The 24875-nt window shown below is 43.1% G+C and overlaps 4 protein-coding genes, 1 long non-coding RNA gene and 1 other non-coding gene across 7 annotated transcripts; 3 read left to right on the plus strand and 3 right to left on the minus strand.

Moving 5' to 3' along the window:
- Positions 1 to 812: 812 nt before the first annotated feature.
- On the minus strand, positions 813 to 4776 carry LOC100832553 (CRM-domain containing factor CFM3, chloroplastic/mitochondrial). Its single transcript, XM_010233423.3, has 3 exons — positions 4287 to 4776; positions 2805 to 3206; positions 813 to 2528 (listed from the first exon to the last, which is right to left on the minus strand). The coding sequence occupies exons 1-3, from the start codon at positions 4638 to 4640 to the stop codon at positions 1446 to 1448; spliced, it is 1839 nt and encodes a 612-aa protein (XP_010231725.1). The 5' UTR covers positions 4641 to 4776; the 3' UTR covers positions 813 to 1445.
- Positions 2406 to 6307, plus strand: LOC112270836. The gene is made up of 3 exons (XR_002963331.1): positions 2406 to 2545; positions 5028 to 5100; positions 5837 to 6307. It is a non-coding gene; the product is annotated as an uncharacterized LOC112270836 (long non-coding RNA).
- A 1778-nt stretch (positions 6308 to 8085) lies between these two features.
- LOC100843253 lies at positions 8086 to 10073 on the minus strand. The gene is made up of 2 exons (XM_003566528.4): positions 8782 to 10073; positions 8086 to 8614 (listed from the first exon to the last, which is right to left on the minus strand). The coding sequence occupies exons 1-2, from the start codon at positions 9938 to 9940 to the stop codon at positions 8553 to 8555; spliced, it is 1221 nt and encodes a 406-aa protein (XP_003566576.1). The 5' UTR covers positions 9941 to 10073; the 3' UTR covers positions 8086 to 8552.
- A 2226-nt stretch (positions 10074 to 12299) lies between these two features.
- Positions 12300 to 15360, minus strand: LOC100832864 (probable sucrose-phosphatase 3). The gene is made up of 9 exons (XM_003568908.4): positions 15149 to 15360; positions 14676 to 14767; positions 14294 to 14593; positions 14102 to 14203; positions 13802 to 13996; positions 13414 to 13701; positions 13040 to 13226; positions 12783 to 12829; positions 12300 to 12680 (listed from the first exon to the last, which is right to left on the minus strand). Exons 2-9 carry the CDS (start codon positions 14733 to 14735, stop codon positions 12588 to 12590), a joined length of 1272 nt encoding a protein of 423 aa, XP_003568956.1. The 5' UTR covers positions 14736 to 14767; positions 15149 to 15360; the 3' UTR covers positions 12300 to 12587.
- A 2184-nt stretch (positions 15361 to 17544) lies between these two features.
- LOC100833387 (general transcription and DNA repair factor IIH helicase subunit XPD) lies at positions 17545 to 23452 on the plus strand. 2 transcript variants are annotated; one of them, XM_003568910.4, is made up of 11 exons: positions 17546 to 18504; positions 18633 to 18715; positions 18810 to 19213; positions 19299 to 19492; positions 19740 to 19920; positions 20452 to 20576; positions 21305 to 21394; positions 21932 to 22010; positions 22125 to 22201; positions 22797 to 22905; positions 23157 to 23452. In XM_003568910.4, exons 1-11 carry the CDS (start codon positions 17681 to 17683, stop codon positions 23265 to 23267), a joined length of 2277 nt encoding a protein of 758 aa, XP_003568958.1. In that variant the 5' UTR covers positions 17546 to 17680; the 3' UTR covers positions 23268 to 23452. The 2 variants fall into 2 exon arrangements, with proteins under 2 accessions (XP_024315757.1, XP_003568958.1); XM_024459989.1 differs by lacking the exons at positions 21932 to 22010; positions 22125 to 22201; positions 22797 to 22905; positions 23157 to 23452 and adding an exon at positions 21503 to 21925 and having other exon boundaries at positions 17545 to 18504.
- Positions 23453 to 24412: 960 nt separating this feature from the next.
- Positions 24413 to 24486, plus strand: TRNAN-GUU. The gene has a single exon. It is a non-coding gene; the product is annotated as a tRNA-Asn (tRNA).
- Positions 24487 to 24875: the final 389 nt, after the last annotated feature.

Here is a 24875-nt window from a genome sequence, read left to right on the forward strand (position 1 = left end):
ACGTGCTCTACACGCGGTAGCTAAAACAATGGTATCAAAATGAAAAGGCAATCCTTTTTCTATTTTCTCAGTGTAAAATGGTGGGATCAAAATCCTAATTGACATTACATGGTATTTTCAATGTATTTGGTCGACTCTCGTGTAGATATATATATAGAGAGAGAGTACAAGCAGAATAGATAGACTAATACCAAACAAGTTGGTGTAGGTTAAAACATTCCTATATCTATCTTCTTATCTCTAACTTCAGCACGATTGTATCTCTAACAGAATAAAGGAGAGACAGGGGAGGGCACCGGAAGAGGACGACAAGCACCGTCCTAGATGACGGAGGATCATACTTATCAGAGACGAAGTTGATAATGACAAAGTAGAGAAAACGATAGAACAGACGATTACAAATCCAGTTGCAAGAGTCCATCATGCTCACGGTGTTCACCCAATGCCTCCGTGGAAACTCGCTTACTCGCACTCTTTACCTCCTACGAACTTCACCATGTCGCTAGTGCCGTCCGCGGTGCGGCGGCAGCCAGACGGACGAGACACTTAAAAGCCTGGTGCCGCTTTACTCAAAGCGGGACGAAAAAGAAGAGGCAAATTCGCCTAGCTAGGGGCCCCAGAGTGGTTCTGCGCTGCCAAATTTGGGTGCAGCTACATATGGAAATGATCTAAACGAAGGAATAGGAGAGCACGAATGCTCGATCGTGTCGAAGAAAAGTCCCAATAGATGTATTACATGATTACATCATGTACAGTAGCAGATACCAAAATGCCAGACAAGTATTCTCGACCCTGAATCAATGTCAATGCCATGAGTTCAACAGAATTATTATTTTCCGAGCAATATGGTTGTAAAATACATTCTGAAACATGGATCGGACTCGCAGATATTGTCAACAACACAAGATGACAAAATCAAGTCCTAAGATGAATGGTCCCAGCGTTATGAGTAAGCATCTCACAATGAATGAAATGAATTTGTGCCTCAAGGGGATACAACAAGCAGCCTTTCAGCTATATCTATGTGCAAGCTTTTGTTTACAGCAAATGTGCTCTTCTTATAAATGATGATCCCAGAAAAAGAAATTAAAATGTCCAGAACTTCCAGGTCCCTTTGACCGATGAAATTACCAAACACACACACTCTCTCTCTGGCATGGAACATCAAATACCTTGTCATCCTATTATGGTCACATGGCTGTTGTGCAGCAAGTAGAATGCTTCGAGGATGTGTGCCTGCAATACTACTGTCAAAGACGCATTTCGAGATGCAAACAACTTATGAGCTCGGCATGATTTCAAACGGACTCAGAGAAGCACTGCCTGAACAGCTGAAATGGATGCTCTCGCAAAAACCAAGCCTGTTACCCTTGTTCCAGCAGTCCCTCGATGGATGGGTATAACCGATAGAAGCCATGATCAATATTTGAGAGTTTTTTTGTTTCTCAGTCACTGTCCCAGTCCTCATCAGTATTTTTCTTGATTTGGCCAGGCTTGCCACCATGCTTCCAGTTGTCGTCAGTATCCTCCTCACTGCCACTATGGTAATTAGGAAAAATCACCTTTGGGTCTCTCGAGTTTGTCCCTTCCTTGTAATCTGATCCCCATACCTCATCGTCTTCGGTGTCTGAATGATCATCCCCACTGTCATCAGAAACACTAACTGAATTCTTTAAAGTCCGACTGGAATTTCTGGAGGCCCCAGGCATATAATTCTGCCGATGAGTGGATCTGCTCCTCTCATGTCTCATGCTTTCAAATCGTCGAGGATGTTCATCAGGTGTATCTCTCGCGTTATCAAAGCCAACCACACCATCCCTGCCATCATCAGAGTCCCAGTCCTCGCCTGACGCCTCACTTTCATCATCCGACCTCCTGGAATCTGTTGTCCTTTTAATGTTTTTGCTACCTCTCCTGTATCTTCCCTGACTTCTATCCTCACGATCTGAGTTGTCATATCTTCTACTGAAACCGCTGTGGTTGTCAACATCCTCACCTGACGCCTCTATCTCACTATCATCATCCCATCTCCTGGAATCTGAGGTCCATTTATTGTGGTTGTTGTTATCTCTCCTGTATCTCCCCTGGTTTCTATCATCAGCATCTGAGTTGTCATAGCTTCTATTGAAACCCCTCCGATCACCCATCTCTTCTCTGTACCGATATTGCAGCCTTGAAGTTTCTTCTTTCTCTGCTGCCTCCTCTTCCTCCCATTGCTTCTCTGCTGCACTTTCTATTTCTGCAATGAAGTGGTCAAGCTCCTCCTGCTCGCTATCCTCAGATTGCTGATCATGTGGTTCTTTTATTTCAGTAGTACCAGCAGTAGGTTGTGCATCCCCACGGAAGACATAGGGAGTACCTTGCTGCTCATCTATGGCTCGGAAGAATGTTGAGGCAACTCGCTGGATGCTGGCCATGGCAACTGGGTCCTCTGGGTTGATACCTTTGCGACGAAGTTGTGTCTCTATTTTCTTGATATTTAGTTTCTGCGATTCAAGAGCCTGCTCATATCTAGCCTTGAATAAAGCCTGCAATAAGGATCATGGTAAGCTCCATTACCCGTATTACAAAGCCAACAATATAAACAAAACTATTCAGTTATAAATCCACAAAAAATGGCCATAACCTCAGAGAATAATATTTTATTTGGGTTGAACCATCAGCTTAACGAATCGGGGTTAATCCAAAGGAATTTTCAAATTATATATGTATGATATGCAAAACCCAGAGAATAACAAAAGATGCAGAAGGAGCAAGAAAATGCTAAATGAGAACTACAAATAAGTTGACTGCAAGGCACTGACCTTCCTTTTGGTAAGTGTGTTAAAAGGTATGAGGTTCTTTGGTTGACGGTAGTTTCTTCCTCGAAACATGATAATTGTTTTGGTATTGTGAATGTTAACCACTATGCCACCACTTAATCTTGTCAGCATAGCTGCCATTTCCTTAATTTTTTCCTTCGGGAAGTTGTCACAGCAAACTTGTACTGTCTCATGGAATTTCCAATGCATATGCATGTTTTGAACAACACCTCCAAAAACTCCACGAACTCCAACAGGGACATAATTTCTATTTCTGAATCCAATCTTCTTGTAAGCCTGTAGTTGTTCAGCTGTTAACAGCTCTGGATCATGGCGAGGAGCTGGTAGGTCTGGTAGCTCATACTTCTTGAGCTTTTGTAGAAGTAAAGCAACTTTTTTCTTGGCCTGGATAAAAGTAACCAGATATAATGTGGTAAGCCAGCAAATCACTATATCAAAAATGATTCTCTGGTTCAAATAAAATCAAGATTAGAAGACAAGTTTAGTAAAGAGAAACACTCCAAAGATTATAGATGATGTACTTGACTAGATCTCCACAGGGAGTAATAGAATGATTTCTTCGCAAAAAAAGAGTAATAGAATGATGAGGTGAAAAATACTTTATCCCTCATCATGTGGGACTGTGCAGAACAAGCACAGAAAAAGAATGACAAAGATGTGTAAAAATCAAATTTCCAATGATAGATCTGGAAAATGTAACTACTTTGAGCAAGTGTCTGATTTCAGAAACTAGATAATCATTTGTTGTAATTCTAAGAACAATAAGTCTATGTCCGAAATTTCAAAAGCAATGTAAGGACTTTTTAGGTTCTAATGTGACTTTTTCATTGCGAGCAGCAATGGTCTAATGTACTCCCTCTGTTCCTAAATACTTGTCGTGGTTTTAGTGCAAGTATTTAGGAACGGAGGGAGTACATACATATTCAGGACAAATTTAACAATGTGGGAATTTATCATGGGAAGCGGCGTGCTTCAGTTTTCAAGGCGAGTTAGCTCGTGCGTTTCGATTATAGCTAAGCTAGACTATAGTATCTATTTCAAAATCCCAGCTACTAGGGAAGGAAATGGATTTGAGAATCAGCGGAGACAACCAAATCCCTTCAGTTCAGCAAAGTAAAAACCCCGCAATCTAATTGTACCATCTTCTTTCTTTGATTCATCATTATGTTAGCAAGTGCCACAATGCAAATGATTTTGTCACCTTACCATTAGCAGTGAAAACACAACCCCCAATCTCTCTCCAAAAATACACTAAGCCAGTCCCACCATATAAAACTACAACAACTGATACCACATATTTTGTTTAGACATCTTCCTGTCAAAAACAGATGGAATGCAATGCAATGCTACGTGACCATAATCAAAAGCGGGTTACAGCGAGATGCCGCAAGCACCGGCAATATCATTTCGCCAGCGCCGCAGAGTGGGGGGAAGGAAGGGACGGGGAAATGGAGCTTGGCTTACCCTCCGCATGCTGTGGATGAGCCTCTCGTCGTCGGTCATGAGCTTCTTCCTGAGCTTGACGGCGCGGCGCAGCTCCCGCTGCGTGCGGCCGGTCTCCCTGGCCATCCGCTTCTCCACCTTGCTCCGCATGCTCCTCCCCTTGGTCGTCGACATCAGCCGCCGGCATACCCCTCCTCCGCCGCCCTCTACCGCCGGCACCAACGCGCCTGATACCGACGCCGCCTCACCCGCTCCTCCCCTCGCTGCGAACCCCTCGGGGGGGCTAATCGACGGGACACCGCACCACCGGTGGAGCGACGACGAGGAGGCTGCCGCCCGCGGGAGGCTTCGGCGGAGGCTCTGCAGAGCCCACATAATCCGGCTGGCAGCGCCGCGACGCGACGCGCCTCCCCCGCCGCCGGTGGTTTTGGGGAGCTTCGGAAAGGCGGCGGCGGCGAGGTGGGCGGAAGAGGAGGAGGAAGGTTTAGGAAAGCGGCGGCGAGGGCGATAAACCCTGGGTTGGGTTGGGCCGGGCTGGGTTCCGGCTGGAGTTGCAGGCAGCTTCTGCCGTCCGTTGGATGTACTGTGTACCGACGTGGAGGAAGATCCACCGTCGGCTGGCCATAGTTGGGAGCATTATACAGTTTAGCCCTTAAGAGCGTCCCGATTGACTACTTGACCCCTCAAACTAATACAGTACTCCCTAACATCTAGACCTGCTTGGCTTGGATGAGTGATTTTTTTTTGTTTTTTGAGAATCAGCTTGGACGAGTGATAATACCTACCGCTACCATGGCTACGGTGAGGCACGCCTACGAGTAAGAATCTGGACAAGGTACGGGTACGCTCAGTTTTTGTTACCTCAACTCTATAACAGATTACTTTCAGACTGCTCAACGTTTTTACAACATGAACTGTAGAATGTTGGTTTACAAATTAACACCAAACAGGAGCTGCTCCGGCAGCACCACAGGGTCAAGAGTCAAGACCGGCCTCCACGGCCGCTCTGCACTCCAACACTTCAGGCTCTCAATGGCAAAATTAGTGGTATCTCTGCCATACAGTAACTGATGGGATGCAAAATTAGCGCTATGCCAGCCTTCCCTTCTCTTTCCTAGTAGATGAGATGAGCAGAGCTGGAGCAATACAAGTATCAACATATCTCTCCAGTCTCCACCAGAGTGAACCTTTTTCCGTGCACCGTCTTAAGGACATAATCGTAGCACTACACTACTTGTCGCCGACCAAAATCACCCACTCCTCAAATTGGATGGGCTGCACACTGCCATCTGTTAATTAGAGCCAATAGAACAGACAATAATCTAACACAGTTGTGAGAAAGCACACAGGCAAAGCACCATATTGTTCGCAAACTGCAGGCTAGTGCTCTAATCTGTAATTCAGATGCCAAACATCATTCCATTAATGCGATTTTTTGTAATGTGAAAAGCACCCTGCCTTGTACAAGTAATAGTAAGAAAAATTCACGTCTAGATTCCGAGTTTCCGAATTCCATACTACACAGTTTCTGCAAGTGCACTTGACTGATGCATATCTGTTTCGTACTCCAGGAGAACTGCTGCCCGAGGTCACAACGCACCAATGAAATAAGCTACTTCCGCATCGAGCCGTTCTTGGTAACTGAGCAGCAAAGTATCTCATGAGTTACCAGCGCAAAGTCACAACAAGCAAATTTCAGCAAGTTCATGGCGCAAATAGCAGTAACTTCACAATTAAACTCTAGCTCAGAATTATGTCCTCAAAGCCCACCAAAGATGATCGGACGATTCATGAAACAATCCTGGCATGATGTTACGTTTTTTCTCGTTCAGAATTAACCAGCATTGGTTGTTCTGCATGAGCAGATTCCTCCATCTACGATGCAATGTCGCAGTTAAGAGCTAAGAGTTGTCTATTTGGACCATGTGCAGTACAATTTGTAGACCATGAAGGTGCAAACACAGTCTCAGACAATGGAGTAGACGGAATAGCAGGTATATAAACCACATAATATTCAGGAGATAAATTGCAACATGGTGGCTTGAACTTGTAGCGAAGTAGTACCACCTAGGTTCTCACAATTGGAACTGGAGTTCCTAAAATTGCAAAAACTTGTCAGTGTCAGTCATTTCAGCTTCTGACTTTGCCAAAGCGCTAACGTTGCACTCAAATAAAGGAATGGTGATTATGCTGCTCACGTATGACCATGACCCAAAATTTCCAACATGGTCAACCAAGTGTGCAACCAATACTGATTAAACTGACATGTCAATGTCACCACTTTATCTAATTAAAGTAATGGCATATTCAAATTGGCAGTGACCTAAGTGACACAATTTGCAATAAAACAGCCAAGCATGTGGCTTGGTTTCAAGATTAGGGACAAAAACAATTACCAGGTCTAGGGACCACGAGAAAACACTTCAATGAGTTTTAGGGGCCTATGATATAATTTAATCCAAATTCAGGCTACAGAGACAAAAGCACTACCCTTCTTTAGCGAGAGAGTATACTTTGGAACTAAGACTGAGGCACAGAAGTATCCAAAGTAATATTGATCTCCCATTTCCCGTCACAAGCTTTGAGAGATGCGATGGAGCGATGCAACTTCAATCAAGATGCCCCTCAACTAGAGTGAACATTTTCCGTGCACTGTATTCAGGACAGAATTGTGACATTACACTGCTCGTCGCCCAACCCAGTCATTCCCGTCTACATTTCACAAAATATGGAATCAATCATAGAGAGCAGCCCTTGGGACGGGAGGGGTTGCTGGCACAGGGGCACACCGCCATCTGTTAATTAGGTCCAATAGAACAGACCATAAGCTAAACACATATGAGAAAGCACACAGGCAAGCACCATATTGTTCGGAAACTGCACACTAGTGCTCTTAACTACACCCAGTGTTGCCTAACTGTGAAATAGATGCATCTCACTGAGCAATCGATCAGGTCAGCAATTCTACAAGAATCTACAGCGAGTCAGTAAGGAAAGTTAATGCTAGAACGAAGAAAAAATGGTAGGGAGTGACAAAGGAGGCAGCTGACAGGAGGGAAATTAGGAACAAGGCATAATGCAACTTGATATATATGATGTATATTTCCAATTATATAGACTAGAAAGAGTTAACAGCGAATAAGATGAAAAAAAAAACAGTAGATGTATCTCAGCAGACCTAATAGAACAATTACCTTATGTTTGGTTCAACATTTTATCTAGCAATGCCCCTGTCCACAAGTAAAAGAAGTCCAGTAAACCAATGGGAATTCAATCAAAGAGGGAAAGGGAGAAGGAAGGAGAAACTTAGACAAGAAAGTGCAAACCGTGAGACGAAACAACAGCAATAGGCAATATTTAGAAGAGATAACAAAACAACATCTACTGCCAGAGAGAATGGATATTTCTCAGAATTGTATGCTCACAAGTCACTACCTCATAATAATGAAGAGCATGAACACTCGGACTATTTATTTTAGCTTAGGTTAAAACATTTCATGGAGAATTAGTATCGGTTTTCTAGGGCACATATAGCCGAGATATTAAAATATGCTCAATACAACAAAATCACAAAAATGTGGTCACGACTTCCAGAATACAATGAATTTATCCATTTGAGGTACAAACGAATTCATCAGCATACAATGAATGCATCCATTTGTGGTACAGACGAACTCGTCAGAACACGACTAATGCATCCATTTGTGGTACAAACGAACTCGTCACTAGCAGCAACTCTTTGTTCTTAAACACATGGTACAAACGATAATAATCATATTGTCGTTAAACGACTGACAATTTCCAATCATTGCAAATCTCATAATGGAAAGATTTGTACCATGGCAAGCTATATACGAATACTCAGAATATGGGATAATATCAGTCTGGTAAAGATTGGACAGGGACAAGTTGAATAAGAACAGGATTAGGTGAAGAAAGGATCCAGTCGGGATGAAAATTAAATCTAGAAACCAGAGCTGGAATTCAGTCTTGAGAAGTATGCATATTCATGCATTGATTAATCTCAAAATTTGCATGCCACTCCTATAGACTATACTAACCCGAACCTTTCCTAATACAAACTAACTGAGTGTCCAAATAGATACCCTCTAAATTTAAAGACACCTAACTGGCTGCACTCTGCTGACCGACTTCTACCTCTATGGCTCTATTGATTACCAACTCCCAGGCAGACTAGAATCCAACTCTGTTTTCACATGCAGAAGCCAGCTCTGATACTGCTTCATGGGCTCGTCTATGGCCAGGATACTGCTCTGCTGTGCCTCCTTATTCCATTGATATGTCTGACCCTTGCGACTGTGCTGCTGGTACTGTTTCTTTGTTTGCAACTGCAAGAAGGCAATTGACAACAATTAGTATGTGCAATATCCTTTACAATAAATCAACAATCATATGCACTGGAGTTCATCAAGCATCCAAATTAAAAACGATTAATATCAGGGGATTTTAGATATCATCAAATTGTTAAGCTTGCAATGCTTAGGCATGCTAGTACCTGCAGGATAGGAACTCTTGAATGGATACATATAGCGAACCATACAGTCAGTGGAAGAGTTGCTTTCAAAGATTTTCTTAAACTGCATAGAGCTGAGATGGACCATGAAGACACTGCTACCAGCTGACACAAACATCACATTATCATCGCCATTGAACCCAATTTCCATGTGGGGATGTGTAGACAGCCCTGGTATCGGTGAAAAAAGCTTGTCCAGATCAATTGTTTTTCCCAGAATCCACTCAGCAGCACCAACAGCATCAGTCTTCCTGACCCATAATTGAGCTGTGAAGGTGAGGTTTGAAAAGACGATGAAGCCAAGGCCACCGGCACCGCCCTCTGCCAGCGTGCTAAGGTAGAGGCCACGATGGTTGGCATAGGCACGCGATGGCACCTCTATCACAGAAAGTTTCTCTGTATCCACATCAAACTCAAGGATGCGAACCTGGGTGCCGAAAAGGAACCAGTAGACGGAATTCCCGACCATGATGGTCCGAGAGCCAATTGAAAACATGCGCTTGAACGGAACTGGCGTGGTGATGAGATCGCCCCATGCGTCCGTCTCTGACGAGTAGACGCAGGCCAAGGCTCGCGCGCCATCATCGTCGGCGACCACCAGGACAACCTTGAAGGGGCTGGAGTGGCAGTCTCCGTGCACGTGGCCCTTGTCGGCTGCAGCACAGAGCACCGCTCCTTGCACGGACGGAGACAATCGGTTGTCGAAATGGCCGTAGTTATCGAACTCGAAGTGCGGCGGCAGATATAGGAACCGCTCTTCTTCTATCACGGGGTCCCAGACAAGGACCTGGCGGTAGCTGGGGTCGGCCCTGCTGCAGACGAGGAGGAGCAGGCGGCCGTGGCGGCAGCCACGGAAGTACCAGATGTCGTCGTCTTCGTAGCCGGGTTCGTCGTTCTCGTACCGCAGGGCGAAGTGCTCGGGCGGGATGGATTCCGGCGGGTCAAGGCACTTGAAGGAGGGGGGCTTGGAGTGGTGGTTGGGGATGAAGACGCCGATGATGGGGGGGCATCGGCGGCGGAGGAAGTCGTGGTCGGTGGCGAGGCGGCGCCAGCGCTGGCAGACGAGGGATGCGCGGAGGAGGAAGGAAGGCTGCGGGGGGAGGCGGGCGAAGATTTCCCAGTGGACGTCGTCGTCTCCCATCGGGGACGCCGGCTACGGAGTCGTGGAGACTTGATCGGAGGGGAAACCCTAGAATCCTCTGCTGGTCTGCTCCGAGCACCTCTGGCGGTTTCCCCACCCTCAGGCCTCAGGGCGTGTCCACCCATCTCCATCTCCAGATTTGTTAAAATGTGGGCCCAGAGCCCAGACCATAAAAACGATTCAGCTAACTTTCACCAATATTGTCAAGAAAAAACTTTCGCCAATCTACGGTGAATTGTGCCAGTATGATGGGGGACACGCCCCTAGGATGGAGTTTCTTTTTTTAAGAAAGAACTGCCTAATGAGTAGAACGAAAAGGTTCGGCTAGTTGAAATTTCTAGTGGCGGTTAGCAGTCAACTTGCCACTTGGTCGTGGATTGGGTTCGATTAGGACCACATGCGAACAATTTATAAAGATTTAGAGTCCAAAAATGCACTTTGATAAAATTATTGATGAATTATGACTCATTGACACACCCTGAATAGTTTTAGAACCTGCGGTGCATTTTACTTTTTTTTTTAGAAATGTTGGATCGACACTTGGATATACACATCTTTTTTAGACCCGTTGGTGATCTTTTTATGTTTTTTAACTCGTTTTAAATGGGTTTGTTCCAACCTCTCGTCCTCACAGTGTATTCCACATGCAATAGTTCAGGATAAAAGTGCGATTTCGCACTTAATAATACTCCCTCCGTTTCATAATTCTTATCTCAAATTTGACCAAAAATATATGTATCTATTTTCTAAAAGTGTCTAAATACATGTAATATTTCGACAATAAATATGGAACGGAGGGAGTAGTTTATACTTGATATATCAGCTACTCCCTCCGATCCTAAATTGTTGTCGAAATATTACTCGTATCTAGACACTTTTTAATAATAGATATATCCATATTTGAGCAAATTTGAGACACTAATTTAGAATCGGAGGGAGTAATATATATGTTACGATATCGAAATCATCATCTTTCTTACCCGATTTGCAAAAACCTGCGTGCTCCTTTCCAATCCCATGCATGCGTTTCTCACCCGATTACTAACAACATTCAAATGATCCTTCAAACAAAATTTGCGTCAAAAACCAGCATTCAAATGGACATTTCAGTCCCATATGGAATATGTAAGAAACAAAGAAAAATGAAGGAACACTTTACACGAAGGAAAAAAATTCATATTCTACTGGTACTACCATTTGGAACACAAAATCACCGGATTTTGCAGGATAGGGATCCGGTTCCTTTGCTTTTGGAGGAATTTCATAGGATTCCAAACATTCACCGGGACCTCTTTTTACTGCTCCCTCGCGCATGTCAAGGCACTAGCGTGATTAGAAATACTCACTCCATCTCATATTAAGTGACTCAATTTGTCCAGATATAAATGTATTATGTCTAAAAAGCGTCTAGATATATGTAATAGAGAATCACTTAATATGGGACGGATGAAGTAGTAATTAGAAGCTCGGATACTCAATCAACAACATGTACGAGGCACTAGGTGGAGAAAAGGCGTCTCCCTTATTCATGTACCATGTACCATCACTCGGTCAATATTTGGTTCGAAGGAAGAAAAAGCGCAGTAGACAAACAATCAACACGGTAGATTTTACTAACAACTTGTTTGGCATCCATCGTTCCATTTCATTTGAGAGAAATGAAATGAAATCTAATTTTTGATAGGATTTCATTTGGTTGAATTTGAATTCTAAATTCAAAAATCATGTTTGTCTACCACATGTATTTGTAGAGTGAGAGGCAATTCTAGAGAAATGATGGTTTTTAGAAAGGAACTAGGGTGGCTATAGTGTGATTCCATTGAGTATTCCGTGCCAACCAAAGAAGTTTCTTTCTAGAATTCAAAATGAATTCCATAATTCTAGAATCAAATGATGGGTGCCAAAGGAATTGTAATATAATACTTATTCTTGTTGATGCATTGACTTTTCAAAAATAAGTTAGCTCATTTCTCAGATTCCAACAGTTTTTTTTCCTGTGTTCCAAACGGTCTTTCTTGTAATTTTTTTGTGTTTCATGTTCCTTTGTTTTCTATATACTCCCTCCGTCCAACAGAAGATGTCTCAAGTTTGTCAAAATTTGGACGTATGTAGACATGACTTAGTGTATAGATTCATTCAAGTTTAGTCAAATTTGTGACATCCTTTGTTGGACGGAGGAAGTATATTCATTTCATATTCTTGTGTTCTTTTCTATTTCTGTGTTTCTGATTCCTAACGGGGCCTCAGCGGTTTTTACAGAGGTAATTGCTGTAGACCTGTAACTGGCAACAAAACTGACAAGGGAACAAAAGTCACCATGAACCCAAAAGTTCACGATGACACCTATAACAATTGGAAAGGCAGAAACAGGTTAATATCTTTACCTGCAGCAGCTCAGAGCATCAGGTCCATCGAGAACTGAAGTTTATTTACAATGTTCTAGTGCAGTGAGATCAGTCACGTACTTTATGGGTCTCATTAAGTTCATGACACCAAATCATTGAACATTTCTTCTTTGTGCATGGAATCAACATGAGCATCAATCCATATCTCTGGGAGAATCACCGCAGTTACAACAGTACGAAACAACCGAGAGATCACTTTACACGCCGTACATTATTTATTCTATCTTGACTCTTCAGAGGATCTATAAGATGAAGGTTTGCTCATTTGTTGCTGAGTAGCCCTCAAGCCAGGTCGTGTGGATGTGTGTCAATTCCAAGCCCTCTGGAGCCTCAGGCTGCGAGTTCAAGCAGATAAGGAATTCAGCATGTGCTGTGTGCAAAAGATTCTGTACAACTGCAGGATGCCCAAGGATTTTGGCAGGAATATGAGAACCTACCTTCATATTCAGCAGAAGAGTTGTGCGGCAGCAATATCGCACATCACCTGTATGATAAAAGAATTAATATCGAGACGCAATTTAATGGGAGAACACAAACTGGTTAAATGCAGGGTACCCAAGGATTATGGGAAGGGGAAAAACAACATGAAAATGTGGAATTTGGCACATAGTAGAATTAAATGAACAAAATGATAACTGCTGGCATGTTATAACTGTATAACTAAATTATCATGTGAAGAGTTCTTATGATGTACCTTCCGTTTCCCACTTGACAAACCTCACCAACCAGTTACTTGTGCCAATTGGTGATGTAACAAGTCGGTCCACCCATGCTCGGAACTTCTTTCGTTGTTTGTCACCATAGCATGAACTCAGTACATCAATGGATGCATGAATTGACCGTTCCCTTCCACAAGGATGAATCAGTGTACCATTTTGGTGCTAAGAAAAATAAGAAAGGTAATTACAGTGTACCATTCTAAAGTTTGCTCAAGAAATAATATGATGCAGCAACAGGTAACTTGACCAAAGAATTGTTTTCGAAATAAATGACATAATAGAAGAGAAAAGGATATGAAGAAACGTGAAACGGGTTAATCTAATAATTTAACAACGGAAATGTACTTACAGTAATGTTTTTTAAGTACTGCATAACTGATGGAGACTTTTGGACCTCACCCCTCCGCCACTTCTCGTAGAGAACATAGAACTTCACCACTACATCTGCAGGCTTGATGGTGTCTACCTTTGGATACGGGAATTCAAGATCTCTTGCAGAAATATTAGGTCCTAGTTTGAAGTGCCCAATAGCTTGAATGATACCGGAAGCACATCTTTCTGTTGCATGAATCATCTTAGAATTATCCTTGCCTTTCTCTTCATACCACTGAAGGAGCTCCTCTTGGGCATTGCTAACCTGAACATGGTTTCAGAATTCTGTAATGTGTTTATAGGAGTTATCATTATTACCAATGAAATTTACAGAAACACATAAAAGCAGCTTCTTGTACACTGACCATGACACCATGGGCAGATGGAACACTAAATAAATCTGCATCATTGCCAGAGTCACCACACACAAGAACATTGTTTGGTGGCTTCCCACAAGAATTGAACTTCTCGAGCAAATATACAAGAGCTTGCCCTTTCCCGGCACCTCGTGGTAATACATCCAGGGCCTCCCCGCTACTATAGATTATCTTCACATCTAGCTTATCATAGAAAGAAAGCAGTAAAGTCAAAACAAAAGACAGATAAGTAATACTCTGTGAAAAAATGAGAGAAAGAAAAGGTCACCAAGGCATGTCTCGCCTTACCCCAAACTGCTCCAATTTCTGAGGGAGAGAATTAATCACTTCCTGAGCACCCTGCGTGTCGACAAAAAAACTGACCTTATGGGGACCCTGATTCCTCTCTGGCTGCATGCACACGAACACAAAGCTCTTAGTCCAGCTATTAAACATTGAAACGAGCTACGGGATAGCAATCAAGAAACCCATTGTACATGCCTGTGGCTTCAGCTGAGGGTACTTAGCAGTCTCCATAGCAACAACATTCCTGTCCCATTTGTTATCCAGAAATTCCTCCCATTCAGAATCGGGAGTCATCTCCTCACCATATGCTATCACAGTGCCCACAGACATGATAGTGATGTCCGGTGTGAGCAAAGGCTTCTCTTTCCTGATTCCCCTGTAGCTGACAGGCGATCTTCCGGTCGAGAACACCAGCAGAGAATCTTGGGAGTACTCGGACTCCCAGAGCGCCTCGAACCGAAGCAAGGCCGAGTTCTCTGGGTCACAATGATCAACCTGCAGGTCTCAGACAAAGAACAGTCAGTCTATGTTGGTTCTTGAATTTCACTATGCTGACATATCAAACCGAGACACACACCATCGTCTGATCAAGATCCGAAACGATCATAAGACGCGCAGAACCGTCGAGCCTATCCATTCTTCCTCACGGCACGGCTTGCGAAGAAGTTCCTGCAGAGATTGTTAAAAAAAACATGATGCCTCCGCCTGCATACTACTACTACTTCTCTGAACAAGCAGGGCAGACTCCACAATGTGCAATTTATATTTTCAACTATTTTTTGGATACAAGATAATAGTAATACTCTCTGCATTACTGATGTTTTTTTACAGGTTAGATTGATGCCCGTATGAAATGGAAGCCAGCATAACAGGCACGGCTGGCGTCAGGGCTAGGCAAGCATTCGTTCCCCGCAGGGAAATACACAGGATAAATCAACAAGAGAACCATGCTAGATTATGCCGATCCGCTAACCAAACGAGCGCACCTCAAATGGTCGAACACGTTGAATGCATGATGATTTCATTCGGGAGGGGGGAAGAGAAACGTACAAGGTGACGAGGCGGGTCGCGGACGCGAGTGCGTAGGGTGTAGGGCAGGTTCCTCGTACCTCTCGGCGGCGTGGAGAACGGCGGCGGCGGCAGTGCGGAGGAGGAGGAAGAGTTGGACGCGCGGCGCTGAGCTGGACGGGCAGGGAGAGGATGAGTACGAGTAGTGCCTTTGGAGCAGAGGAGATAGCTACAACGAAGCTTCCGTTTTCCTCGCAAAGAAAGAGAAGAACAAAACGATGCTTCCGTTTTCCGCCCCGCAAAAAAAAGAGAAGAAAAACGAAGCTTCCTTCTGACAGAGCACTTGGAACAACGACTTTGGGGTGATGAGATGGGTGATAAAATTTCTTATTCTCAAGAAGATATGTATGTAGGTCGACCATTCAAGATGTTCATAACCAATTTTGACTTACAGATAAAACTTCATCGGAAATTCCGGATGATTAGCCGGAAGTTCCACATGTTTCTGGAAGAGTAATAGAGAACACACGGAGGTTCACCCGGAAGATCCGGTGCTTGGAACCGAAGTTAAAAACAGAAAGAAATAAGCATTAATATCTATTCGGATGGAAAAGTCGTAAACATGAAAGTTCTTCTTTTTTCGAGACAAACAACTTTGATTTTAGAGTCGTCGCGATCCGAGGTCCTTTACTACCTCAAAACTGGATCGGAAGGTGCAGCCAGATTTTGGACCGAACAGTTTTGGAAAGTTCGGATCCAACCGTCCGATTTAGACTCAAATTAGGTTTTTTGACGTGGATCCAAGTCCGTTTCTTGCACGGAAAGTCCAGCCGCCCTTTATATATACATGAGGGGTGACGGCCGATTGAAACAACACACAATCGCAAAAACCAATCTACAAACCTATCCCATCCTATTTTCTGCTTCTCGTTCATCGTCGTTCTTCAAACCGGAGAGTTTCAATCCACGAAGTCCTATGGGCAGGTGAACTGACCTAGGGCAGCCCATTGTCGCCGTGCATCCAGACGGGGTCCCTCCCGGGCGTGTGGGGTCTCGGGTTTCAAAAGATATCGCCGGCTGTCTTGCGTATCGCGCTTCTGGCAAGGCTCTCCGGCGAAGTGTCTTGTGTATCGTGCTCGACGCTGGAGGTACACGTGACGTGTTCGTGTGCGAACAATAAGACCGTCTTTTTTAATGTTTTTCACGTCAGTTTATTTGAAACAATGCTTATGCTTAATAGTAACATTATAAAATAAATATGAAATAAGATAGAAATCCATTGAAAAAAGTCTTGATTTTTATAAAAAGATAATCTCTTAATTAAGAGAATGCTCGTATTTTTTATTTCTCTCTCTTCTTACGAGGCTTGTTAAGAGAAATCTAATATCGCTCTATTGATATGACTTCAACTACGACAAAAAAGAAAGATGAAAAACGATCCATGATATGCTCGATATGGAACTGTTTTCGCCATTGTTCACAATCAGTTAAAATTATGATTATTAGACTCGAACAAAACACGCGAATCGCCGGCTCATCAGGACACTTACAATGAAATGACCCCAGTCTTAAATTTTGGACCACTTGTACAAACGAATAAGCCGCTGGAAGAACAAGAAAAAACAAGAAATATTGAAGAACACAAAAGGCATCATACTCACATGGAAATATAGAAGTTGCCAAGAGACATATGATGGGGCACAATGTAAAAACTCATGGGCTCTCCTTTCAAGCGGTTGTGAGCCATCAATTTTAAGTCATGCCATGCTTTTCCCAAACCCTAACGCTTTCTACGCACCACAACCAGCAAGCATCGATCAGTGGAATCTCTAATCATCTAAGTGTATTTTATGAAAACTCCCTCGTGATTACAGGGTCTGTTTTTTTTTCATAAAACATGTTTCATATTTCATGTGATCCGTTTGTTTGGGATCTAATGGATAAAAAAATCAAATTTTGACTGAATAGATGTTTTTATCTGATTCATTCTGTAGAAGTCAGTTTTTTTAGGGGAATCAAAATACTCCTACAGCCCGTTTGGTAACCATCGTTTCATTTCATTTGGTAGAAAGAAAATGAAATCCAATTTTTCAGAGGATTTCATTTGGTTGAATTTGAATTCCTTGTTCGAAAATCATGTTTATCTAGCACATGAATTTGTAGAGTGAGAGACAATTTCAGAAAAATGGTGGTTTTTGAAAATGAATTGGGGTTAGTTATACGGCAATTCCATGAAATTTGAGATTGAACTCTTGTGACCAATTCCGTGCCAACCAAACAAGTTTATTTCTGATCTACAACCAAATGAGCTGCTACAGTTTTTTTTTTCCGGAAGGTAATAATCATTTGCGTATGCATATGGCCAGGGCTGGCACAGTCAAGGGCTCAAGGCCGGCCTGCGGTTTTCTAAGGCCTACTAAAAAAACCTTAACTCCAGGCAGCCCATCTTCCTCCTCAGCCCGCGGAATTCCACCGAACACCTACCGAGCTCCACAGCTCCACTCCCCGCGGCGGCGGCACAGGCACCGGCGACTACCCCCAACCTCGCGGCGGCTCCTCCTGCTCGCCGCCACGATGAAGTTCGATCTGGAGGGCCTGACGGTGCACTTCCCGTACGCGGCGATCTACCCGGAGCAGCACGCGTACATGGGCGACCTCAAGCGCGCCCTGGACGCCCGCGGCCACGCACTGCTGGAGATGCCGACGGGCACGGGCAAGACGGCGGCGCTCATCTCCCTCATCACCTCCTACTCCCTCACCAACCCCTCCCGCCCGCTCCGCCTCCTCTACTGCACCCGCACCGTCCACGAGATGGAGAAGACCCTCGCCGAGCTCCGCCTCCTCTTCTCCCACCTCCCGCCCGCCGCCGCGCGCTCCCTCCTCGCGCTCGGCCTCTCCTCCCGCAAGAACCTCTGCGTCCACCCCCAGGCCTCCGCCTCCGCCGCCCGCGACTCCGTGGACACCGCCTGCCGCCGCCTCACCGCGTCCTGGGTCCGCGACAAGGCCGCCTCCGACCCGGACTCCACCCCGCTCTGCGATTTCTTCGAGTCCTTCGACCGTGCCGCGGCCGCCGGGGACCTTGCCTCTTACATGCCCCCAGGGGTCTACACGCTCGCCGACCTCCGCTCGCTCGGCCGCGAGCGCCGGATTTGCCCTTACTACCTCGCCAGGCAGATGGTCAAGTACGCCAATGTGGTGGTCTACAGTTACCAGTACCTGCTTGATCCCAAGGTCGCCAGCATCGTGTCCCGGGAGATGCAGAAGGAGTGTGTCGTTGTGTTCGACGAGGCGCACAACATCGATAACGTCTGCATTGAGGCGCTGAGTGTCAGCATACGCAAGCAGACGCTTGAAGGCGCAGAGAGAAATCTGCGGCGCATCTCGCAAGAGATTGATAGGTACTGAGCATCGAAGAAATAAAAATTTGATCTTTTTAGGATTATCAGTGTTTTTTCTTAAACCATCAAACTCTATGATGAGTATAATAGGTCAAGGTTGCTCACTAACTGCTTTATTTGGTAGGAAGGTTCAAGGCCACTGATGCCAATAGGCTTCGTGCTGAATACAATAGGCTGGTGGATGGATTGGCGCAGAGGGGGAATCTGCCAAGTGAGTTTTTTTTTGTCTCACTATCCCCTCTGCTTGCTCTGTTAATTATGGACTTGCCTGGACAATTTACAATTATATGTTTCTTGTGATGAAGTATCGGATGCTTGGCTCGCGAATCCATCCTTGCCTGATGACATTCTAAAGGAGGCTGTGCCCGGAAATATCAGGAGGGCTGAGCATTTTCTTGCTGTATTAAAGAGGCTTGTGAGATTCTTAGATGGACGCCTTGAAACAGAGAATGTTGAGAATGAAATGCCTGTTTCCTTTGTTGCTTCCATCCATTCCCAGGCTGGAATTGACCAAAGAATGCTGAGGTTTTGTTATGACCGCTTACAGTCTCTATTGCTTACCTTAGAGATAACCGATACAGATGAATTCATGCACATTCAGACCATTTGTGACTTCGCCACATTGATTGGAACTTACACACGGGGTTTTTCTATAATTATAGAACCCTATGATGATAGAATGCCTGAAATTCGTGATCCTGTCATTCAGGTACCCAGTCTATTCTATAGGACTGTAATGTTATTGTGACCAAAACTGCGTTGTTTTTGTACTGATGAGGTTGCATGTGTTGCAGCTGAGTTGTCATGACGCTTCACTCGCGATACAGCCAGTCTTTGATCGTTTCCAAACTGTGGTCATCACTTCTGGAACTCTCAGCCCAATCGATCTGTACCCTCGTCTTTTGAATTTTAATCCTGTTATAAGCAGGAGCTTCACAATGTCCTTAACAAGGGATTGCATATGTCCCATGGTATTGACAAGAGGAAGGTATGAAGTGAATCCATTTGAACTTCAGATTCCAAATTTCAAGCATCATGCGTGAAAATATACTGAAATCTAATGCAACTAATCTATTTTTACATTGGAAAATACACATCTTAGATGTTTTTCGTCCTAGGTAGAATAACACAAGGTTTGGGGCTAAGTTCATGCAACAAGTTTAAATCCTCGAATTCTTGTTTTACTGTGATGTTGTAAATCTGGGTGTGTAACTCCAATTGTTCATCATTATCAGTGATCAGCTCCCTGTGAGTACGAAGTTTGATATGCGTAGTGATCCTGGTGTTGTGAGAAATTATGGGCGCCTCTTGCTAGAAATGGCTTCTGCAGTTCCAGATGGCATCGTCTGTTTCTTTGTCAGTTACTCCTATATGGATGGCATTGTCAACAACTGGAATGAAATGGGAATTTTACAGGTTATTTTCATCACCATTACATCATTTTAGTATGGATTAGTCTAGACTTTCGATTAAAATAAAATGCCTTAATAGATTGTGATGTCACCATGTGCAAATCGCCAATTTGAGCAATCAACCATCCCAATTGGACAACCAACCAAGCTGTTCTGCAGCACTGCCAATTACAATAATATATTTAGTGGTGTTTAATCCTCGTAATGTTATGTTATGTTTTCATTTTATGATGTTTAAAGTTCTCTGTGTACCTTTATATTGCTAAACAGTGAATGGTCCATTGAGCTGGGTTGACACTAAAGAGTATTAACTACTCGTGTGACCATTCATGTTTTATTATTGCCAACACACATCTGGTGTTGACTGTTGAATAGGATATTGTCCTTCTTCCCCTATTGGGTTATTACTTATTCCCGTCAAAGCATATTGTCCTTCTTCCTCTTGTCTGATTCTGTGTTGTATCTTGTTCTCAAGATATAAAATATAATTTCATTAGTTCCCTCAGAATGAACGTCTTTTGATGTTATTTTACAGGACATTATGCAGCATAAGTTGGTATTCATCGAAACACCAGATGTTGTTGAGACAACATTGGCCCTTGATAATTACAGAAAAGCATGCGACTGTGGAAGAGGTGCTGTCTTCTTCTCAGTTGCCAGGTTGGTTCTTTTAATTTAGTTTTTGGTCTGAACCACCCTTCTGAATTCACTATTATATCAGTATATACAGCTGAACAAATGACAGGATTGCTTGAAACCAACATATAGTTCAGTTTTGTCTCTTCACGTGGTAGATTGCTGTGATGGTGGCAACTATATTAATGCTTTATTCGATCAGTAGTGTTCTCTATATCCAACTATATCAAAACCCGCCAAGGAAATATTAGAAAGTATCAAAGCAGTATGATGTATTCATGTATCAACCAAAACAATGGAATGGCCTTGGTAGTAGGGGTGGTAAGTGTTAACTCATGAAGATGCATGTCAACACTTTCAGTTTGTTACCAAGTCAACAACCAGACCACAGATCAAGCAAATTATGACCATTCGATGAAACAGTCAACAATAATTGTGTTGATGTGTAGTGTATATAGGAGGGATTCTTGTAAGCCTGTAAGTTTGCATCAAAGGAATGGGCTTTAGTAGTATAAAACTCAATCCACAATTAATGTTTTCATTATTAGCTCATATTCTTGTGATGATGCAATAAACATTACTCAGTTGGCACCATGAGCTACTATATCATATTGTATATGCTTCAACATGGTTGCTGTGTCAATTCTATTTAATATTGAATATTCAGTAATCATGACTTTATAAGATATACACAAATGAAGATATATTATCATAACAATGATTCACTCTTGCTAACAATATGCTCAATTCAGGGGTAAAGTTGCTGAAGGTATTGATTTTGATCGACACTATGGCAGACTTGTCATCATGTTTGGTGTTCCTTTCCAGTACACACTCAGCAAGTGAGTACCCACTGTTTGCTTTTTCACGTTTAGATTTTATTTTCTGCACCCCTTCATCTTGTTCCCTAAGGGCATGTACATTGGCCTTAATTTTGCGATGCCACATAGGATAAATGCTGACTTGGAAGTGAGAAAAAAAAGCGATTGCCTTGTCTTAATTAAGAAATGATCTCTTCATGAAAAAGATAAGGCAACTTTCCATCGTACTAGATTTCTTCTTTCCATCACTCATTTTATTAATTAATTTTATTCACGTGAGCATTAATTGCAAGGGATAGCACTGAGATAACCCATTGTACAACATGCTTCATTGTCTTCTCTAAATGACTTGGAGCGCAATAGAGAAGACATTCTTCTCTACCATTGTGCATGCCCTAAGCTGCACTACTTCATTCAATTCCTTTGATTGATTTGTCAAATGCATGCATGCAATTATAAAGCTATATCTACCGAGTGATGTCCCGATGTTCTAGCCTGTGAAAGTTACTTTCTTACACAAGTAAGTACAGCCTTCTTTCGTATGTGTCCTCCTTGCAGGATTTTACGTGCTAGGTTGGAATATCTAAGAGAAACTTTTCAGATAAAGGAGGGTGACTTCCTGACATTTGATGCCTTGGTACTAATCCTACTTCTGCCATGAGGGAGAAGGACCTGCTGATTTTTAGCTTTATATTCTAGAAACATCTACTAACAAGGTTTTTTCAACATTTCCAAATTATGTGAATGTCAGAGGCAAGCTGCTCAATGTGTTGGCCGCGTGATTCGTTCAAAAGCAGATTATGGAATGATGATATTTGCTGACAAGAGGTACTTGATACTGCCATTACTTAAAAGATTCAGAATGTTAGCTTAGAAGATGATCAAGAAAGTTGATATATTATTAGCTGCCATATGGGTTGACAAGGAAAGCTCAAATCTCACGCCATCTAGATTTGCCGAGCGGTTCCTAATCTGCATATTGCTGAAAAAATTAGTTTGAAGTTTGTCGCATTGAAGATGTGGTGGACTAGTGGTCAGGTGGCAGCAAAGCTGCTTAGTTTCTGCTTCAGTGAAACACCCTTGGGAGTTGTATATGCTGTGCGAAAGTGGGCTTTCCAACTAAAATGTTCTTTTAATCAATATGTTATGGCAACTAGATACTTGTTATGATCATTGCTTGATTTAATACTAAGGTGATCTGGGCTTGGGTAAACCATATACCAAAGAGCCAGGGCTCTCATAAATATGTCTTGCAGAGCTGTTTTAGTTATTTTGGGCCCAAGGTCTTCTTTAGGTTCATCATTCCATCCCATCAGCACGGCAATTATAATTCTGTAATGCACAAAGAAATCGTTCGGTCTATCTCCATACATTGCTGGGTCATGATTCCCGTCCTAAATTCCATGCCATTTGTGACTTGCAGATACAGTCGACATGATAAACGGTCTAAACTGCCCGGGTGGATACTGTCACACTTGCACGATGCACACCTAAATCTGAGCACCGATATGGCTCTGCATACAGCCCGGGAGGTATGTTTCCTAACATTGCTTTACATGATTAGCACTTTGTAGTCATACAGCCCCAGAGCTTAATTAAATCATTCTGAAAATGCTTGTCATGCACCTAAGCAACTTATATCAACACTGGAACTTTAATTGTATCAATGTTCATGGACTTTGTTTTGAACTCGTCATGTTTTCGTGAAGGATGTTTTGGTGTTTGTTAGACTTGCTATTTGTATTGTGGTTCAAACATTAATTTTGCAATCTGTTGTAAAAAGTTCCTCCGGAGGATGGCGCAGCCTTATGACAAGACGGGCAGCGGTGGGAAGAAGACACTCTTGACCGAGGAGGACTTGCAGGATATGGCTCGGGACGCCATGGAGATGTGAAGCCTAGGGAAAGACAGCAGATGAGAGTTGTCCGTGCTCTGCAGCGCACTGTAACTGATGACAAGTCGCTAATGTACAAACTTTTTCTGTTTCGGGTACCTGTATGATCAAATTCAAGCAAGAATGAATACAAAATTTTGCTGCGTTGACGCGAACTCTTTTGATCAAACTTCACTGCAGTACCTGAATCGCCAACTCCAGCCATATAGTACTCCCTGGCTTTCCAGCATTGCATAGTTTTCCTTATCTGAAAATTCTGAAAATGATTCACGCTATTTACTCAACATGTATCTACTATCTTTCAAAATTTCAATTGGCTCATAGTTTGAACAAAAACAGATCTAGTTCTGAATTTGATTATTTTATTTTCCTTTTGTTTATTGGTCTGTGGTTTGAATTTGGATCTAAAATTTCAGTGTGGGATAACCACATTTTGTGCACCCTTCCTAATCTGAACAAGTACCCTCTCCATTCCGAAACAAATTCGTCATCGTTTGGAAACAGATCCATCATTTGGATAAAGAGCTAATATTGTAATGAAGAACATTTGCTCACCATCAGGATCCAACAAACATAACCTCAGGAAAAGATGAAAGAAATCTGGGGAGCTGTACTGGATGCAGGCCGCTCCAGGAGTCCAGGGCTTTTACAGCTGACAGACATGTGCATCGACAATGAGGAGGAGCTGCTAATTTGAGACTGCTCTGTTCCTCCTACCCAGAGCTGATGAGCAGATATTAGTTGCTAGTTGCTCTTGCTGATGCAAGCTGGGTGGTGATGGAACTGACAGTGAAAAACCATGAAGGTAGAACAGTGGCTCATCAGATTACAAGTATATTGGCACAGTTTTGAACTAGATCTAGTTCAAAGCCGCGCCAATCTTTATGGGACGGAAGATGTACCCCTGAATCGACTTCTCTTGGCCAGACAAGTTACGTACATAGCATCGGCATTTACGAGATGATAAACAAGTCAAAGAACACCGTAAAAGTTCCTTCATTCAAGAGACCAGATCCCTATTATCAGATGGATCACAACTCTATGCGCGCGATGAATTGTGACACGATAGGCAAATGGGGTCATCGTTTAGTTTGGAGCAGTACATTTAGATAAAATTGAATTTGGGATATGGCTATGTCGTATAAGCTGGAATAGCTCAGTTGGCCAGAGCGTGTGGCTGTTAACCACAAGGTCGGAGGTTCAAGCCCTCCTTCTAGCGATTTAATTTTGTTTTCACGGATCTTGTTTTCTGGTATCACATGCATGCAAGTCAGGGCGAAACATCTTGGGCGCCATCGTCTTAAAACTTTTCTTTTGCGTGTCAGGTAATCCATCACAAGCTTACAAGCATCACTTGAATAGAAGGAAGAGAGAAACATAATTTGTTATGCAGACAGAACGATTAACCATACGATCTAAAAGCGGGCTATTAGGTTAAGTTAATGGTCTTGAGAATTTGGAAGAGTAAAAGTAGATAAATAGAGTTACCTGAACAACCTTTTTTTTTATGACATAGTTGTCTGAACAACTACAGTACTTGGATGAGTAAATTTTAGTTTCTTTTTGCTCTAAGAGGTTTGGAACTGCTCAATGGCGACGCGGAAGACC

This window comes from Brachypodium distachyon, chromosome 2, assembly GCF_000005505.3.
Source record: "Brachypodium distachyon strain Bd21 chromosome 2, Brachypodium_distachyon_v3.0, whole genome shotgun sequence".
Classification (NCBI taxonomy): domain Eukaryota; kingdom Viridiplantae; phylum Streptophyta; class Magnoliopsida; order Poales; family Poaceae; genus Brachypodium; species Brachypodium distachyon.

Coding starts and splice junctions, on each gene's coding strand:
- LOC100832553 (XM_010233423.3), bottom strand. CDS start 4,640: ATGTGGGCTCTGCAGAGCCTCCGCCGAAGCCTCCCGCGGGCGGCAGCC. Junction 3,207..4,286: donor TCATCCACAGCATGCGGAGG/GTAAGCCAAGCT, acceptor ACTTTTATCCAG/GCCAAGAAAAAAGTTGCTTT. Junction 2,529..2,804: donor ACACACTTACCAAAAGGAAG/GTCAGTGCCTTG, acceptor TCCTTATTGCAG/GCTTTATTCAAGGCTAGATA.
- LOC100843253 (XM_003566528.4), bottom strand. CDS start 9,940: ATGGGAGACGACGACGTCCACTGGGAAATCTTCGCCCGCCTCCCCCCG. Junction 8,615..8,781: donor CAAGAGTTCCTATCCTGCAG/GTACTAGCATGC, acceptor GCCTTCTTGCAG/TTGCAAACAAAGAAACAGTA.
- LOC100832864 (XM_003568908.4), bottom strand. CDS start 14,735: ATGGATAGGCTCGACGGTTCTGCGCGTCTTATGATCGTTTCGGATCTT. Junction 14,204..14,293: donor ACCCTCAGCTGAAGCCACAG/GCATGTACAATG, acceptor GTGTGCATGCAG/CCAGAGAGGAATCAGGGTCC. Junction 13,702..13,801: donor CATCTGCCCATGGTGTCATG/GTCAGTGTACAA, acceptor AACCATGTTCAG/GTTAGCAATGCCCAAGAGGA.
- LOC100833387 (XM_003568910.4), top strand. CDS start 17,681: ATGAAGTTCGATCTGGAGGGCCTGACGGTGCACTTCCCGTACGCGGCG. Junction 19,493..19,739: donor ATGGTATTGACAAGAGGAAG/GTATGAAGTGAA, acceptor CATCATTATCAG/TGATCAGCTCCCTGTGAGTA. Junction 19,921..20,451: donor ATGAAATGGGAATTTTACAG/GTTATTTTCATC, acceptor GTTATTTTACAG/GACATTATGCAGCATAAGTT.